Source organism: Hippopotamus amphibius, chromosome 9 (assembly GCF_030028045.1).
Source record: "Hippopotamus amphibius kiboko isolate mHipAmp2 chromosome 9, mHipAmp2.hap2, whole genome shotgun sequence".
In the NCBI taxonomy this organism is placed as follows: Eukaryota; Metazoa; Chordata; class Mammalia; order Artiodactyla; family Hippopotamidae; genus Hippopotamus; species Hippopotamus amphibius.
Window position 1 is genome coordinate 15,543,842 of NC_080194.1, and position 19,103 is coordinate 15,562,944.

The 19,103-nt window shown below is 40.2% G+C and overlaps 1 protein-coding gene across 2 annotated transcripts in view; it reads left to right on the forward strand.

Moving 5' to 3' along the window:
- MPPED2 (metallophosphoesterase domain containing 2) overlaps positions 1 to 19,103 on the forward strand; it is a 180,451-nt gene that overhangs the window by 75,420 nt on the left and 85,928 nt on the right. For both annotated transcript variants that reach the window (XM_057749214.1, XM_057749216.1), the window contains exon 4: positions 15,552 to 15,777. In XM_057749214.1, coding sequence (XP_057605197.1) covers positions 15,552 to 15,777 — 226 coding nt within the window. The remainder of the gene's footprint in view (positions 1 to 15,551; positions 15,778 to 19,103) is intronic.

Sequence of the window (19,103 nt, forward strand, 5' to 3'; positions counted from 1 at the left end):
GTTGAATGTTGTAGGAAGACTGATCATTCCATGGGCATTCGGGACCCCATTTCATTATCAGATCTCATCCTGACTTTGAGAGGGTCAGGGATCTAATGAGATTTAATGGGATCTAATAGGATTTCTTTCCCCCAGGGTTGCTGAATTAGAAAATTAGATTGTGACCCAACTTTGGAGGAGCTTTGAAATGAACCAAAAGGGAAAGGAATTGTGGCCAGACCTTCCTAGTAAGGAATCAACTTTACAGTCTTTGAATGGATTTGAATAGAAGTGATTGGACTTCTCGGTTGTGGAGAATTATGTGAGCCCCTGCAAAAATACCTTCTTTTCCTACTAGTATATCTAATCTCCAGTTTCTGGCCAAAACACTCCAAAAGAATTTATTTTTAAAAAAGTAGTCTTTTAAAAAAAAATTTGACTGCCATTTTCAGCATTTAAAAATCAACGATACTGCTTTTACCTCCCACTCTGAACGGAATAATCCTAGAGAAAAATGCTAGTATTTCAGAGATAGGCAGACATGAAATACCATGGTTGAGATGAGCCCATGTGTTATAAGAATATCAGTCTAGAAAATCTTTTCTTCAGAGCCCTGAGAAACCACCTTGCAACCTGATATGAAAAGAGAATGCTGTATTGGCTAAAAATCAACAAATATAGCTCCTTAGCTGCTGAAGGCAAAAAATAAGTAAAAATGGCAATGTTTCCCTCATGGAAGATCTTTACTGTTGGGTTTCATTAAAGATGCTTCAGCAATAGTATCAGAAACAGAAGAAATGTTGGAAGGATGGTGGCTGGATTCAGAGTGGTCATTTCTATTAAGTTATTCTCTAATTTAAGCTCACAGGTTGGCTAAGCAGATGCTTTCCATGGGTCAAATGAAAGAAAATGATCTTAAACTATAATAGTAGAGGTTTAAAAAAGAACAGGAAAGAGCATCCCAACAATAAGCTGAACAGTCCTGAGTGTCTGTGAGATACGAAGAAATTAGTGGCCGTATACACCGGGGGTTATTGGTTGGTACTTGCAGGTAGTGGCAGACTGATCTTAGTCAGGATTCATGATTATAGGCACAGTCTCTCAGAAGAGCCTCTCAGTTTTTCTGAACCTGAATTCCCTAATCTTTAAAGCAGATCGTTTAAATAATCTCTGACTCAGAAACTCTGACTCTGTTATTGTATGATGTGGTAGAGAAGGAGAAGATTGGTCTGCAAAATCAGGAGTTTCACCTTGCAACGAACTCACTGGGTGACCTGAGTCATTTAGCCTTGCTGGGTCTTAGCTTCTTATTCCATGGAAGGAGTGATTCTGATCTCAGAGGATTCGCCTAGGTTGGAATCTCAGTGAGCCTGGAATTAGAGGGTAAGAGGTCAGGAGCACCCTGCTGCCTCTTGATTTTTTCTGTTGGAAGCAAAAGGAAAAAGCTGGCCCTGAAAGTATGTTAGCCTGGATTCTTTCATCTGACCCAGTGACTTGGGGGCCTGAGAAGTTGCACACGCATGTCCTGTTTGGCTTGGTCAGTAGACTCATTCGTAAAGAGTGGCCTCTGCAAAGCCAGCTGTCAAAACAGCAGTGATTTGCCTGAGAGGCCTAGGAGTGAAAATATTCAGATGAAGCGATATAACGAAGAAAACCACAGGAATCTTCCTCAAATAATGAATGGCTATTGCATTAAGTCCACTATTGATTATCTCCTCTGAGCTCCCTAATCCTGGGAACAAAGGCTGGAAAAATCTTTAAATGAATAGTGTTAATCATGCAGCAATAGTAATTCCCTTCTCTTTTAATTGAAACATTATTTGTGTGATGTGTATAGTTCACTCATTCATTTATTTGTCTATTTATTTGTTCACGCACTCGACAGATTTGAAGCTTTACTATGTGCAGACCAGTATCTTTGCTTCTGTCTGCCTTCCCCAACAAAAAGTCCCCTTATCACAGATTTTTTAAATCAGATTTGGGTTTTCAATGAAAAATTAATAGTGTATCTTGTGATGGATATAACTGGTGGCATCTTAGGATAAAATAAAAATAGAATTTATAACACTTTAAGCCCATCTGGAATCCAAAACTGAGATACTAGCTACTCATATTCACATTATCCTTAACCAGGATAAAATTATTTATTCATTTATTCATTCATTCATTCATTTGATAAATAACTATTGAAGCCTACTGAGAATGCAAAGAGGAACAGAATGTAGTCTGACTCTCCTGAAGTCCATAGTCAAGTGCAAAAGAGAGCCCTGTAGACAGATTCTTCATTCTATGAACTGCAAGCACTTGGCAAGCTCAGAGTCCAAAATATGAGTGGAGGGGTGGCTGATGGGGGCCAGATCACAAAGAGGTGTACGCATCACACAAGGAGTTTGGCTTTTTGTCTATAGGCAATAGTAGGGAGTCTAGGAGAATTTTTAACGTGGGTGATTGTATGAGTGAACGGAGGATTATGTATGATCGGTTTTCTGTTCTGATAAGATAACCTTAGTGTTAGTATGTAGGATGGATTAAGCCTTGTAAGAAGGTATATTAGTTTTCTAAGGCTTCAACAACAGAAATTTATTTTCTCATAGTCTGAAGGCTAGAAGTCTAAGATCAAGGTGTCTGTACGTGTAGATTCCCTTGAGACCTCTCTCCTTGGCTCTCAGATGGCTGCCTTCTTGCTGTGTCCTGACATGGTTCTTCTTTGTGTGTACACATTCCTGGTGTCTCTATGTGTGTCCTTTTTTTTTTTTTCCCTTAGAAAGGTATCAGTCAGATTGGACTAGGGCCCATCCTATGGCCTTGTTTTAACTTAATCACCTCTTTAAAGGCCCTATCTTCAAATACAGTCACGTACTTGAGGTACTGGGGGAGAGGGCTTCAACATGTGAATTTTAGGGGGACACAGTTCAGCCCATAAAAGAAACAAACCAAAAGGTAGGTGAAATCCACACCTTGTCAGAAGGCATGGATACGTGCGATAAGGGACAGAAATGGACATGTATCTTAATGGACCATTTAAGGCTAAAGCAGTATGTATTCACTTGGTTTCAAATGTTCAGGAACCAAGGCCCCTCATGGAACAAGACCACCTGTGATTTTTTTTTTTCTTTCTTCATTTTACTTACTGTCTTGCTGCAAACAGTGTTCAACAGACAGGGTATGTTCTCCAACTGTGAACTGATTACCTGGATTCCTTAAAATATTTAATTGAAGTATTTAAAGGAGAGCTTTAAAGAACACCTTGTGCTTTAAGCATACTACTTATTAGAAAACAGATATAGGAAGACAATGCAAATTTGTCTCTTGAATTGTAACTTTAAGATGCTGGTGGCTAGATCTCTAGAAATTAGTCAGCTGTAATTCAGACTGCTGTAACAAAATACCACAGACTGGGTGGCTTATACACAACAGAAAATTATTTCTCACAGTTCAGGAGTCTGGGATGTCCAAAATCAAGGGATCAGCATGGTTGAGTTCTGATTCAGGCCCTTTTTCTAGTTCATGTATGGTGCCCTCTTTCCAGGTCTTCACCAGGTGGAAGGAGCAAAGGAGCTCTATGGCTTCTCTTTTATGAGGGCACTAATCCCATTCATGGGGCGTCCACCCCCACCCTCATGACCTGATCACCTCCCAAAGGCCAAACCTCCAAAACCATCACATTGGGAATTTCAATATATGAATTTTGGGGGGACACAAATCTTCAGACCATAACATTTGGGTAAAGAATAAAAATATAGAAAGTGAAATAGACCTCCAGCTCTGCTTCCTGGAACCTTGTGCCCTAAGGGCCATGGTGGACTTTCCAGAAATCCTTTCTTCCTGAGAAATTATACTACATACTTTGTACTGCTTCATCCCAGAGAGGAAGCTTGGGGCATTAGGCCACAAAGCTGTTCCCAAGAAAAGAGGTCAGAGACTGTTGGAACTGGTGTTTCAATGAAACCAAAACCTTATCAGTAGGAGATTTCATGATTTCACACTACCCAGGAAGTCTTCTCTGTAGTTTCTGATTATCTGGAGTTCTTATTAGTAGAAAATTTTGCCAGTTGATAAGTGAGGAAGAAGCAAAAATGGAAGAGGAAATAAATGTTATCTCTGTTCTCTCTATCTCATCACTGTCACTATTGATCAAAATAACCTTCCCTGAGAGATTTCTTTTAAATTTTTACCCTTGGAAGGCTTCATTAAAATTTTGAAATATAAAATGGGAAAAGTCAATTTTATTGGATCCTAAATATTGCTCTATGTGGCTTCCTGTCCAGAGTAGAAATTATTAAAATTGACATAGGATATATGTGCAAGGTAATATCATTCTTTGTAGACTCTTTTCTAAATTTCAGGATATTCCATAGAGTGGATTAGATTATATAGCGAGTGGGCATTCTGAAAAGAAAATAGAATTGTGTATTGATGCCTTCAGAAATATTATTTGATGGCAATAAAATATTCTCTGAAATTCCCTTCAGAGGAGAGAAAATGGAGTTTGTTTGCAGTAATTGCATTTTCTAGCATTTGCTCTCACACTTTCCAATATAAGCCGATTGGAACCTGTGATTTGGTTTTGCTTATTGGCAAAAATACCATGTAAATTGATCTGTGATGCATTTAAAGAAGATGCTTTTGAAAGTTTGGAAATTGAGATGGCTTTTTCTTATTAGATTTCAAGAGTATTAGGGTTCATTTCTATATTTTAGTCTAATGTAATATTAGCCAAATATGTTCTTTTTCAATTTAGTTTTAATCAAGTTCTAGAAGACCATTTTCATCTAGCCCCAGTGGCGCTGTTAAGGCAGAGATTTTATTTCCGCTCTCAACCCTCTGTTCTGGCTTCTGTGGACCAGCCCCTTGGAATCAGTGTACACTGAAACTCTGCATTCATCTGCCCAAACATTGTTTCAGCATGCAAAAATAATAGTTATTACAAAAAGATTTTTTATTACTACTTGTGGGATTAAAGTGGGGAGGGAATCTAAAAAGCATCTAAAATTGTTATTATCTTTTAAAGAAGATGTCCTTTATGCCAGCGTTATTTTTATTTGATTTTTCACCATGCTTAATGGTTTACAATGCAGACACACAGGATTTGTATTTGTTCCTCTAATTATTCAGTAGAGTAATTTGCCACTTGTTTTATAATTATTGCTGGAAGGAACACCTTTTTCTTAGTTACTCTTTAAAAAGGCTTTGTAGGGGGAAAAAACCCCAACATATTGTTTTTCAGCTCATCATAGACTTTGTCAGTCAATACTACTAGTTTGTTAAAGATATTCATTGAATACTCTCTTAATGTGGTAAGAAATAGGAGATGAACCCTTTATCCCAAATGAAGTTACAATGCAGAACAAAAACAGGATAAAAATAATGATAATAATAACTGTCTTTTTATGTGTCAGTTTTATATTAGGATTTTTTAACAATCTCACTCAGCCTGCATGTCTACTCTGTCATACAGGTTGTACAATTATCCTTATTTTTTCTGATGAGTAATATGAAAGTTAAATAGCATGTTTTCGGTTTGGGTTTCTCAGGTAATAAGTGACAGAATCAGAAACTTGGTCCCAAATCTGTCTCACTCCAAAGCCCGTGATCTTTCCATCACGCTGTTGTTTCTACATTCCATTATACTCCAGTGTTATAAACATGTACTCGGCTAGTTGAGATGACTTGACAATGTTGTCAGCAATTCTTCTTGTGACTATGCAGTGAAATCCTGATTTGGATCCAGTTTTCTGAAACTTGAAGAAGCCGACTGAAGGGTCTTTAGAAGATAGTCTGATTGTTTCAGATCAGATTTATCATATGGTGTATCAGTCTTTCTTAACAAGCCAAGGCTCTCCTTTGTAAGGAAGAGGTTGGACAAAATAAACAGTGAAGAGACTGCCCATGGTCACAGTTATCCAGCCAGATGTAATACTCAGGTATAATTGGAGCCATGCTTCCTTGGACAGTTACCACCATGGCTTCACATGTAGAACATGCCATGTTGGTCTGGGTGGCAACTTCGAGGTACTCAGTTGGGAAACAAGGAGGATATTGTCATTCATCTTTACTACCTTGTGGTAGTAAAATGTATGAGAGAGTGTGTGTGCGTGTGTGTGTGTTTAAGTCATAGAAAGCTGTGTTGGAATAAGGTTCTGGTTGCGACAAGAATGCATGCAGACAAGTTGCTGCTGATCAACAGTCAGATCTCTGAGATGTTTTCAGATACCTAATAAGGGTACTAAAGGCCTGCTCCTTGTGGTTTACACTTCTCGGTCACTTTACCTGCCATCACTGCCATATAGTGGCGACTGGTCGGGTCCAGAGGGGGCTGTTTACCTGGGCGAGGGATGGACTTTTGTCTCCCTTGCGTAGACTTAGGTTTATAACAGCTCCTGGGGCCTTGCGATTCTTTTTATGGAGGAAGCTGAAGAAGAGGAGGGAGCGTTTCAGCTGTGGCTTCTTACGCTAGCCCTAATTCCTGCAGCGGACCACTGGGCGTTCACTCAGCGTTCCTTACTTTCTCCTGGGTTTCCAGCTCAGCCCTGACATTATTGTAATATAGTTTTCTGTGTTTAATATTTCTTAGACTTGGTTTCCCATTGCAAGCATGGAAGAAACCCTAATGCATGAGTTTCAGAGGAGAAGGTAGCAGTCTGAACCTGCTGTGTGGCTCCATCAGCAAGTGTGAGTATTAACGTTAGAGCTGTCAGGACTTGTGAAAATTAATGGAGCCTGACGGGGGACAGACTGAGGTCAGAGACGGAGCTTGCCCTGATTGAATGTTTCTGGTGGCTTTGCAGCCGAGGCCAGTGAGTGCAAACCGTGGAGCCGAGAGGGAGTGCTGAAGGTCCATTCATTCATTTAACGAGTAGGCAGTGGGCACCAACTTAGTGCCAAGCATTTTTCTAGGTGCTGGGAGCACAGCAGGGAAAGGCGGGCTCTGCCTGCTTCTAGCTTCAGAGCGCTCTCTCTGTCTCCAGGCTGGACTCAGCCTTTCTCTGCTATTGGCCCCCAGTAGTCATCAAGGAAGGAATTTATTTATTTATTCATTTCAGTGTTTATTGAAGTATAGTTGATTTACAATGTTGTGTTAATTTCTGCTGTACAGCAAAGTGATTCCGTTATACATATTATATATTCTTTTTTGTATTCTTTTCCATTACGGTTTATCACAGGATATTGAATATAGTTCCCTGTGCTATACAGTAAGACCTTGTTGTTTTATCCATCCTATGTATAATAGTTTGCATCTGCTATCCCAAACTCCCAATCAAGGAAGGAATTTAAATAACACATCTCCTTAGTCCATCCGAGTGCCTCATAGTTCTCCCATCCTCGTAGCCATTGGTATTATTTTTTTTCTTCCATCCTCCTGCAAAATTTTTTGCTTGGCCAGTTTTCAAGCCCAAGTTATTCTTATTTAGTCCTCAGTGGAATAGAGAACCTTCAAGAGCTTGAACATTTTCCTCTCAGCTGGAGTCATGGTATTAAAAATATTATAATAATTTTAAACAGAAAAAAATGCCTTCTTTTATCCACGTTGGGGATATAACAAGGTCCCCTTATAACACTGGCATTAGGGAACATCTGCAGTGGCCCACGCAGACCAACGGTTTCAGAAATGTGATTGAGTTGCAGTATATCTCTTTTGTGTAGAAAGAGTCCCACGATAATAGGTTCACGTATTATCTGTTTTGTTCTTCTTCATCTCAGAAAGTTCATTTTTTCTAGCACACTGGCAAGGGAAGGTGAGCGTGAAGGTTGTGCCTTGTGAGCTGTATCTTCCTGGGCATCTGGGAGCCATTGCAGGTTCTTTTGACTTATCTATGTGTTGTTTTCTTCTTGCTAATAGTAGCTGTATTTAATGTGGGTGATATGCCAAAAACATTTTTGATTTCCTCATATATTTTCAGAGTCTAGAATTTAGGAATATGGAGGGGAGTGCACATAGAGATTAGAGATCTTCAAATTAATTTGTCACCTTTGTATAAGTAGGTTTTTCTTTACCCAGGAACCCCAGCAAGCCATGTTTGCTTTGGGATGCTCTCCTTCACAAAGAAGACGTCTGTTGCACTCTGGACTTTCTCCCCCTGGGTTTTAGCAGAAATAAATAGGAGATGGCAGTCAGTTAACCTTGCTTATCCGATCCCTGATAAAAATTGGACATGGGAAAGGTAGTATTTGGTGTTAAGTCACAACCTGATGGCCATTTTGGTTGCCCATACTCCCCATTCATGAAGAGCGAAGAGTACAGGGCGGGAGCCAACTCCTAGTAGGTGGCAGGCAGAGTCCCAAGAAGAGAAGGTATTGTGGAATGACCTTGGATTTTGATCTGACCTGAACTTGAGTTTTCAAGAGGAATACATTCTATAATACTTTAAAAAAATAGATTGCAGTTGTGTGATAATGTTGAGGGACATTAACTTTTATTGGTGGGGGCGGGGCAAGCTAGTAAGGAATCTTGTTTGGCCAGAGCAGTGTTTATATATGTTTATATGCTTTATTTTATTTTATTTTATTTTATTTGGCTGTGTTGGGTCTTCCTTGCTGCGCTCAGGCTTTCTCTAGTCATGGCGAGTGGGGGCTACTCTTAATTGCAGTGCGCAGGCTTCACATTGCAGTGGCTTCTCTTGTTGCAAAGCATGGGCTCTAGGCACGCGGGCTTGAGTAGTTGTGGCTCTCAGGTTCTAGAGCACAGGCTCAGTAGTGGTGGTGCACGGGCTCAGTTGCTCTGCGTCATGTGGGATCTTCGTGGACCAGGGATTGAACCCATGCCCCCTGCCATTGGCAGGTAGATTCTCAACCGCTGTGCCACCAGGGATGCCACCCATGTTTATTTTAAAATCTGATGCACACATGCCCAGGTCCTCACCACTCTCTCTTATTTCTGTCTAGTTCAGTTCACATTTTTGTTTTACTTCTCTGGTCCCTGTAGACATTTTGGTTTATTACGTTGGACTTATATGCGCCTGTCAAAGGTTCATCTTATTTCTCATAATATAGTCAACAAGTTTTTAAATTCTGGAACTCTGCATGACTATGGGCAGAGAAGCTTTTTACCTTCTTTTCAAGTCTGTGACCATCCCTTCCTTGGGTCAGCTTCCCAATTCTTCTGGGAGCTCGTGGGTTTAGAAATTACACCCACAGCTATAGTGGCATTTGAGGAATGCCTAAATCGGGCCAGCGTGTGTGTTGTCATAGTGTGAGGCTGACACGGCTTCACATCCCCTAAAGGAGAAATTCATGACGTCGGCAGAGAGTTATGTAGAATGGGGAGCTCTATTTCATGATACAAACGAAAGGACCGTAAGTTGCCCAAATCTAGAGAAAAGATCACCATAAATGGAGGAGTAGAATGAGGAGGACTCACGTGAGAAGTAGCTCGTAAGCCAAACTCCATGAGGCTGTTAAACATTTGAGCTCACCTGACAGAATACTAGCAGGGAAAGCAAAGAGCTTTTCTTGTCCCACTTTTCCCAGCACCTTGACCAGTGACTTTGCTGAGCAAGTCACTGCAACTCTCTGGCACTCACTGTCTTCATTAGTAAAATGGAATTGGATACATCAGTGATTTTTCTTTTTAATATTTTTAAGTCAGGGATAAGTTTGGTCAAATCGAATCTTTCCCCAAATCGTAAAATAAAGGAAAGCAGTGCTGCCATGGTGAACACAGGAGCAGGCCTCTCCCCTCCGTCCTTGTCTCTTTCTTCACGTTGCCCTGCTCCAGCCCCGGGGAGGGTTACAGAGCACAACTTTCAAATCACTCAGGCTGCTCTGAGGATCCTTCTAGGTTCCTGTGCTGTGATTCATGGGAGCCACTTTAAGTGACACATTAAATGTCTAGAGTTTGGGAAGGAAGGAAGGCTGACCTTGACACAATCCGCTGTGTGTCTGCTTGAAAGTTGTTCCAGTTTTATCAGACATGTTCATAGCTGAAGAGCTTAGTTTTTCTGTTTTTCTCTATACACTCATAGAAGAGTACCTTCACCTGATTCTATGATGATATTAGGGGTATTCCAAATGAGTAGTCACTCTTGAGAGACGTAGAATCTGGGTGTTACCTATCACAGGTTATACCATTCATTTGCGAATGAGGGGCGGATCCTGGCCCTTTTTTTGACAATCAGTAAATGTTGGAAGAGATGGGTAACTGGACAGTAGAAGGAGGAAAGAAGTGGTGTGTTGAGGGCACACATTTTTAAGATTAGAAACATCTTGACAGAGGCAGCTAGGTTCACACTGTGTACAGGTTGAAGGGGCCTCATAGGTCCACCCACCATCACCTCTAGATCTAGACATCTTAATGACCCTAGTAATGTTTTTGTTAACTTGAAGGATTCATTGGACCATGCCAGTTTCTGCCTTTGGAAAATGGAAGTTTTCTTTTTCATCTTCAGGTGCTTTTCTTTGAAGACAGTGACATTGTGCAGTGTGACCAGGGAGTGATCCAGTTTGTGGATAAACTAATATTTTCTTGGTTGGCAACTGAAAAGGGCAATCATTATAATAATTATTATAACACAGCTAATATCTATTGAGTGATGATGAAGTGTTCAAAACTGTGCAAATTTTTACTTGCAGTGTATTTTTTAATGTGCATTAAGCCTTAGTATTATTATTTCCCCCCCATTTATATTTGAAGAAACTGCAGTTAAGAAACTAAAAAAATGTGTTGGAAAATATTTGGCTAGACTGGATTTGAGATGCTTCTTCATTTCACTTCTAAAGTTCTGGAAAGAGGATTCCAGAAGCTTGCAGCTGGTAGGCCAAATTAGATGTATTAGAATTGGCCACCAACTGTGTGTGTTTGTTTTTAATTGAACTAGCAATTCAGGAGGGCTTAAACTTAGAGGATAGTAGTGGTTTAAACCTTGTCTTATAGCTCAAGATGACAAGCCCATTCCTGGAGGTTTTTTTTAGGAAGCTCCTGGTGAGTCCCGTAGTTCTTTCATTCCTTCACTTGTTCAGCAGTGTGTGCCTGCCATTTGAGAAGGTATTGAACTGGGTACTTTGGGTCAAACAAGGAACCACAAGCCACAATCCATGCCTTCAGAGACCTCACAGTCTAGGAGGAAAGTCACATGCAGAGGGAAAAACTAAAAAATGGAGTAAGATAATAACGTGCACTGATCACTCCATACCACACATGTGCTTTAGAAGCTTTATCTCATTTTATCTTGAATACAATTTATGAGGTGGGTGCAGCTATTATCCCTGTTTTGCTAATGCACCATAGAGAACGTAAGGGGTCTGTCCGAAGTCATACAGCCAACACACATGGCAAAGCCTGCAGAGCCCCCACTCTTAGCCCCTTGCTGCCTCCACAGTTTAATTTGTAATAAAATTTAAAAATTAAAAAATTTAATTGCAAGGAATAGAAATGAGACACATGCAGTAAAAAAATATCAAATAATATTCATAGAAGTAAAGATGAAGAGGGAGAGTGTAGTGAGTCAGCTGAGAATGAGATGGGAGGCAAAGGGAGCTGAGGAAGAAGAGAGGAGAGGAAATACCGGAGATGGGGGACGAGAAGGCAGAGTCCAGCATCGCTAATGCAGGAAGAGATACTTTGTCAGACAGGGATGTCAGTGTGGTGTGATCCATGGAGATGAGGATGGAGAAGAAGCTGTGGCTTTGGTTTTTAGGGGGTTCTTATTGACATTCAGCACAGAAACAAAAGCAGATTGCATTGGGTAAATTCTGAGTCCCCATTTATGTCAAAGTTGCTGATTGTAATAGTAGGGTAGCCCATCAGGCAATCGTGATAAGTGTGTTATCCTATCTGAATTATCGGATGAATTTCAGGTATGAGAAGTAACAGGGAGGGAGGAAGTCTGAGGCAGATTGAGGTCAGTATTGCCTGATTTTTTAATCTTCCAAAAGAAACCAGAAACCCTGAATTTTTTATGTGATATTTCCCCGTTTCTAAATGTTAGTTCAACTAATAAAATAAAATAAAACATAGTTGAGGGCCCACTCTGATACATCTGTGGGCTAAATTTGGCCTACCAGCTGCATGCTTCCAGAATCCTCTTTCCAGAAGTTTAGAAGTAAAATGAGGAAGCATCTCAAAGAAGAAGTAAGGTTAGGGATGGTTTAGGATTGCTTTTGAAGGCTGTGTGTGCATGTGTGTGTGAAGAGCTGCTTGCTTTTATTTTCTTGGGGTGAGTAAACATAAACTTACTAAGGAGGAGAAATAAAAAGACCCAAAATATCATAGAGAGATATCTGAAAAATTAAAGTGCCGGTGGCAGGAAATGGAGTAAGAGGCCAATTATTAGAAAGATGAGAAGATGTAAACAGAGTGATGGGAAAGTGAAGAGAAGGAAATGAAGAGAGTCTGTCTTGAGGTGAGGGCATATTATATGCCAAGTGAGGAGTCAAAAGGAACCTGGAAAAGTTTTGTGATGATTGCTTAGGGAATACATGGTGGCAAGAGCACAGGATAATTAAAATTGTGAAGTAGCAGTGAAGACCCAGCTGATGTCCATGATCCTTTAGTTTTTAAGTGATCATCTATTTATGTGATACAGTGAGGTGATACAGATACAGTAGGAGATACAGATTTGGATAAGACTTAATTGCTGCCTCCAAGAGCTTATCATCTTACTTATGATCTGTAGGTCTAAACTGAACTGATTGATGGGCTCGTTTCCCAAATTTCATTCATTCACTTGCTAGTCATCACTTTGCCATATCTGTGAATTATCCGTATTGTTATTTGCTCAATAGTTTTCTTTAAATCACCTCTTATTTTATATACAAAAAAACAGAAAAATGAAAACAGAAGTGAGAAATAGAAAAATGAAGCCATATGTCATGACTTGAGTCGTTATATTTTTCCAAATATGCATTTTTAGAACATACAAAACTACTTGACATTTTATCAGAAGTTCATCTCCATTCCACCTAAAATAATCTTGTATCTTACCAGTGGAATATACACCATGCCTTGGAAAAGATAGAAGTGGTTAGTTGGTAGAATTCTTTAGGTCATTTAAAGCAAGAATTTTTCCACATTAAAATAACTGCATATGGCCTTGGTTTTTTATTCAGTCAGGTCAGCTTCGATGGCCTGATCTGAATAAAATGGGTAAAGGCAGGCACCTCTTTGTCTGACAGTTTTAAAATAATGCTATTTGAATACCAGGAAGTTGGAGCTTGACTACAGAGCCTTCCAAATTAATCAAGTCTGGAAAAAAAGGAAAATGCCATCAAGTAACAGGAGATTTGTCAGCTGCCCTGCTTACACTTTTCATATAAAACACAAAGGTTGGCAGATTATAGATGAAAGGTCATTTCAGCAAAAATCAAAATATGTCAGACAATCTCATAACATAGGTAACAGAGGATGGAAGTTGGAAACTACTATTGGATTCTCAGAAAGAGATGAGTCTGTTGGCATTGTGTAAATATCATCACGATTTTCTGCGGCTGTTCATTTTGGCGGCTACTTCTTTATGCTGAGTCTCCAAAATTTGATTTAAAAGACACTGAAGAGGCTGTCTTCCTGAGGAAGATTTACGTTGCAGCCGTTTTACTTTTTCTTTTTTTCCTTAACTGATCTGAAGGGGAGAAATTTGCTTCCTTTGCCTTGTTTCCCAATCTCACCCATTCCATCTCTGAACCAGAGCTCTAAAATAGGAAAAGCGAGAAGCCTAGGCCTCTTGCAAGAGCAGTGGTGCGTGAAGACAGGGTTTACAGTGAGTCCATCATCATGAATGATTAAAGGAGAACTGGCAGCTAAAGCATGACTAGTACAAATAGAGTTGCTCAAAGATTCACACGGGTAGGACCTGCCTTGGAGCAGGTTACTGTCCAGGGAAACGTTTCAGCCCGGTCCAGCCTTGGGAGCACAGGTGAGTCTGGGGATGCAGTATCAGGCCAATGGGGTCACAGAGCCATGATGTTGAAGTTGTGGGGCATCTCAGAAATTTCCAGCATGTGCAGTGCTGGGAATTTGCAGGCTCCTTAGTATGTCTTTCATCTGTATTTTAAGTGCAGGGGATTGTGCAAAATATCATCATTGTATCCAAGTAGCTTGCAACATACATCAGAGTCTTACTGCCTTATGCTAGTGCAGATTATAAACTCTGCATGCCTTTAAGAGAGGCTTTGTATTTTCTGTGAGCTGTTCACTGCAGCCTTGCAAATAACTGAGGCCAAAGGCATATCACACAGCATTGTGGGCTAGTAGTCACGGATATCCACTGATGCTTGGCCACAGTGTTTCTCGTTTCATCTTTCTGCCTGTGTTATTTTCTGACAGCGTTTACCTTTCTCCTAAGTCTCCTTATTAGCCCACATGTTATATATACAATTTTAGTGCCGTTTACAATTTGCATTGATGAAATCCAAGTGGACCTATGACAAAACTTACCCTTCCCTCTCCCAAAAATATAATTCTCTCCCCCACTATAAGCTTCATTAATTGAATCATTGACTCTGGTTTGCTGGGAAGAACCAATTCTTACAACAACTATATCCCGTTTCCTGCCAGTGGGAACTTTCGTTCTTCCTGGAATAGCAGGAAACATTAATTTTGCATTGGACCCAGGAGTCTCAGGAAGCTGGAATTATAGGCACTGTCATCCCACCCTTTTCCTCCTCAAAACAAAATGAAATAAAATAAAATGAGCAGCTGCCCAGTGGTGAAGTTTGAGGGATGGGTAATGACAAAGAAGAGAAAAGGGCATTAATTTCAGGATAGGGACAGCTGCCCGGCACTGTCTCCCTTCGGATTTTGGTTCTTATAGCATCACGGTGAGTTATTAATATGTATGATCTGTACTTTATTCAAACATTATAAATCTATGCAGAAGTCTGGTGTTTGGGTTTTCCTTTATAGCTTTCATTCTTCTTCCCAGAATTATCTCATTTTGATCGGGAAACTTTTGCATAAAAAGCACACACGGAGAACTCACATTTCCATACCATAAATATTAAAAGGGGGTTAAGCTTTACAGTTTCTTCTCCCATCCCAACGGGAGGAAAGTTAGCCTTCCAATCAGGGGGCCGTTATTAATGTTCTTTTATTCACAAGCCAAAAGGTAAACTTTAACTTGCCGTATGAAATTGTACTGTGTAGTTCCTTTCATTTATGTAGGTTGTGAAATGCTTGGCTACGCCATGTCTTTTGTATGAACGTTATTCTAGAAACCTAGCAGTTGTCTAAGTTGTTAAGAATAGTTGGTCGGCTTCTTTTTTAAGGATCGAAACCAAGTCCAGACCTTTTTTAAAGGCTCGTGATTAAAGTACTTTTTGCTGATAATTATAAAGGATGGATTCATCACAGACTGAAGTCATCACCGTGAATCTGTAGCAGACAGAAGAGGGAAATGGAGCTAGCAAACTTAATGTCTCCTTAGGAGCTTTTTATGTTCTGAGCAGCTTCCTATCTCCCGTTTATTGTCTTTTTTGTTAGCATAAAGGAGTCGTCATAAATTGTGGTTCCCATGGAAATATAAAGGAATGTGTGCACTGTTTCATTTGGGGATACTGTCTGCTCATCACACAGTCTCGGCTGTTGTACTTCGTGATGGGAAATGAACGTGCTAATTGGTGCTCTTCTTTTCTTATTTCAGGAAACCTGCCGTATGAATATAAAATAGTGATTGCTGGGAATCATGAACTGACATTTGATAAGGAATTCATGGCAGACCTTGTTAAACAGGACTACTACCGTTTCCCCTCTGTGTCCAAATTGAAACCAGAGGACTTTGACAACGTTCAGTCCCTCCTGACAAACAGTATTTACTTACAAGACTCGGAGGTAACAGTGAAGGGATTCAGGATATACGGTGCACCTTGGTAAGTGTTCATCCCAACAGTCTTTCCCTCCGTCTTTTAGCTCTGCACTGAGAAGGCATGGTGCTGGCTTAGGCGCCTTAAACCAAAAGGATAAAGGTGGAAAGAAACCTTTTTGCTGTATATCCAACATAACACATATTTTGGCACTGCTGCAAAACAGGATGCTTGTTGTTTTCATTGTATTGCAGATTTCTTTAAGCAAGATCACTGGGAGTAGGGCTTTGGTAGACATGTGTCTGTTTGTGTGACCGGGGCTGCGTGTGTGTCTGTGGGACACAGAAGGATTTGGGAGAGGGTCACCGTGTTACCCTTCACACAGATTCAGCCACTGTGAACATTCCATCAGCCTTAGGTGACTCATTTCCTTCTTGTTTTATGTTGGAAGCACTCATGAAATATATTGCTTAGATTAGAGTTCCTCAAATCCTGCTACACCTGAATCACCTGACCTGCTCTGAAGAAATCCAGATTTTGAAGCCATCTACCCCTGAGACTCTGATTCTCCTTCCTAAGGTGGAGCCCAGTGACCTGTATTTTCAAAGCTCCCCAGACAAGACTGAAGCACAGACAGTTTGGAAGTTACAGGTTGAGAGCTCAGTTCTAGAATTCTCGGTATTGACGTTCTCAGCTGTAGAAAACTTGAAGCATGTGCGTATTCTTTGGGACCAGACAAGGAAGCATTTTGATCTTGGCTACATCAGTTGTCAGTTGTCTGGTTTTGAAGAAGTTAATTCATAGAGGATGAACCTCAGTTTCTGCATCTCTAAGATAGTGAAAATAATACCTACTTTAGAGGATTCTTTTGAGGATTAAATTAGGTGATGTCTGCAATGGATTGAGAAGATGGCCTGGTGGTTTGTTGAGAATAATAATTACCATTTTTTCAGACCTTAGCTCTGCCACGAGGTATTTACGCGCACTTGAGCAAGTCAGCCTCTAGAGTGAGTTTTTTCATCTTTAAAATGGGAGTGTTAGATCAGAAGATCAATATCAGAGGAGTCTTGTATTTCTATTTATTTGCTTTCTTACTTTTTGAGAGCTCTATGTGTATTTAGAGCAGAAAAACTAACCTTCACTCAGTCAACCTGGAGAAGTATCCCAGTCCGGCCCTAGGAGTTGCGTGAAAAGGCTGGGAAAGTGAATTCAGACTGGCCACCCTACTCAACAGTTTGGATTGTCCTCTGAAAAATAGAAAGTCGAGATAGTTCCTGTAATTTTTTTTTTCTAGCTTTACTAGTTGATATCCAGAAGGACTGATGAGTGGATAGAGGAAGTATATTTCTATTTAAAATCAACCTGACCATGATTGTGAACTCTTGAGTACTTACCAAATGTCAGGCACGAAGTCCTTTATATCTATTGTCTCATTTTCTTCAAACTACCTTTAAGAGATAGGCACTGTTGTGATTCTCACTTGGCAGGTAAGAAAACTCGGGCACAGAAAGGTTAAGTAACTGCTCAGGAATCACACGGATTCTAAGTGGTGGCATCCTAATTTGAGTCTGGCTGCAGGGTACACGGTAGGCCTGAGGTGGTGGTGGTAGTGGTGTGGTAATTGGTGGTTATAATCTGCAGTGTTTATATCCAGCTTTATGAATGCAAGTCAATTAGTTCTTTTTATATGTGAGAAGATGGTAAAGGGCAAGCTAACAAAACAACAGAAATTAGTCCTACCAAACGATAATCTGAAAGCTGATCCCGGGGTAATGTAGGGTGTCAGTATTAGCATTTCTGGGTAAAGGGCAGGAGAGACAGAGCTTTTTCAACTTCACGGCTCACTTCTTAATGACCATGCAGTAGTCGAGGAATGACCTCTGATTGGCAGAGAAGCTCCACATGGAGTTAAGATGATTTTTTCAATAATTTAAGATGATTTTTGAAAAATCTTCAGAGCCCAGAACATGTAAGGCCATTTCTGAACAGACAAGACCTTCAGAGATTCCCTGGATTGGTGATTGTTGGCGTGATGACAGCAGACTTTCTCCGTTATCTGAGCTGATTCAGATCTGTTTAGGATAGGGTTTAGCTGAACCAGATTATGGCTGTGGTGCAGGAGGGGGTGATTTTGGATTCCAACGCAGATCTTGCAGCATCTCAAGAAGTAACAAAACGTAGTAGTTCAAGTATGTGAAGTGATGGGGCATAATTTGGTTTTGGTGGTGGTGCAAACTTCAAAGTTTATGTCTGAACTGCACTGATCTCATTCAAAAATGTTTTATTTTAATACTGGATAAACAGGTAAAGTCAAGAAAGCAGGCAGCATTAGTCTTCTAAAACGTTACCCTGAAGTTGTTTTTACACACACTTCGCTGGGATTTCTAGACAGTTTGAACCATTTCCTGTCTTTTTACAATGAGGGAGATCTTTAAATCGAATTTATCTCACTCATAGGAATTGTTGGTACTTTGTCATTTGACCAAGACTACAGAGGTTGATGAAAAGGAAATTGCAATTTCATCATATATTTTGGAGGCATCCACAGTTTGAATCTCACTGTAAAGAGATTTTATTAATATTAATATTCCCAGAACAGCTGTAATCTGAACATTGATTTAGGAGTGCCTATGTTAGCATTTCTATGCAGGGAGAACAGATTTCCCTATTTCTACCACTTATTCAGCCTTGGGACCTTGGGCATTTTTCTGAATATCTCCATGCCCCTGTTTTCTTATCTCTAACGTGGGCAGTAGCAGTATGACTTCTCTCTCGTGGTTGTTATAAGTGATTTAATGCATGCAGAACATGCAGAAGGCTTCCTGGCAGAGAGTAAGCACTGGATAAGTGTTAGCTAGTACTGATGTAGCAGGGTTGGTGTTTCCAATATACTTTATACTTTTGCCCACTTTCACACAAAGACTGTTGCACTAGGAGTCAGATGGGGTGGGTTCTAGCCTTAGTTCAGTCTCCGCTGATTGCATGACAAATCCCTTCTGTATTTGTAAAACAGGGGCAGTAAGGTCTGCCCCACTTTCTCTCTGATGCCACTCACTTCAATAGTCACCAAAATTAGATTCGTCAAAGAACATATATATTTGCGGGCATGCTTGATTATTTTAATATCTTGTATAATTTTTAGCTTCTTTCATTATTAAGAATTTGACTGGAAGCAAATTGGGGCGGGAGCAGTTTATGCTAGAGCTGCTACTTTTCTCCTGTCAGAAATAAGGATTTTCCATCCTGAGATTCACACATTAGGTGGACATCTGCTTAGTAACCCAGTAGATACTCCAACTCCAAAATAATGTGAACTGATTTAACTTTGATTTCCATGCTTTTCCTATAACTTTCCTGGAGGGAATATTAAGTTCTGATTTACTGATATTGCA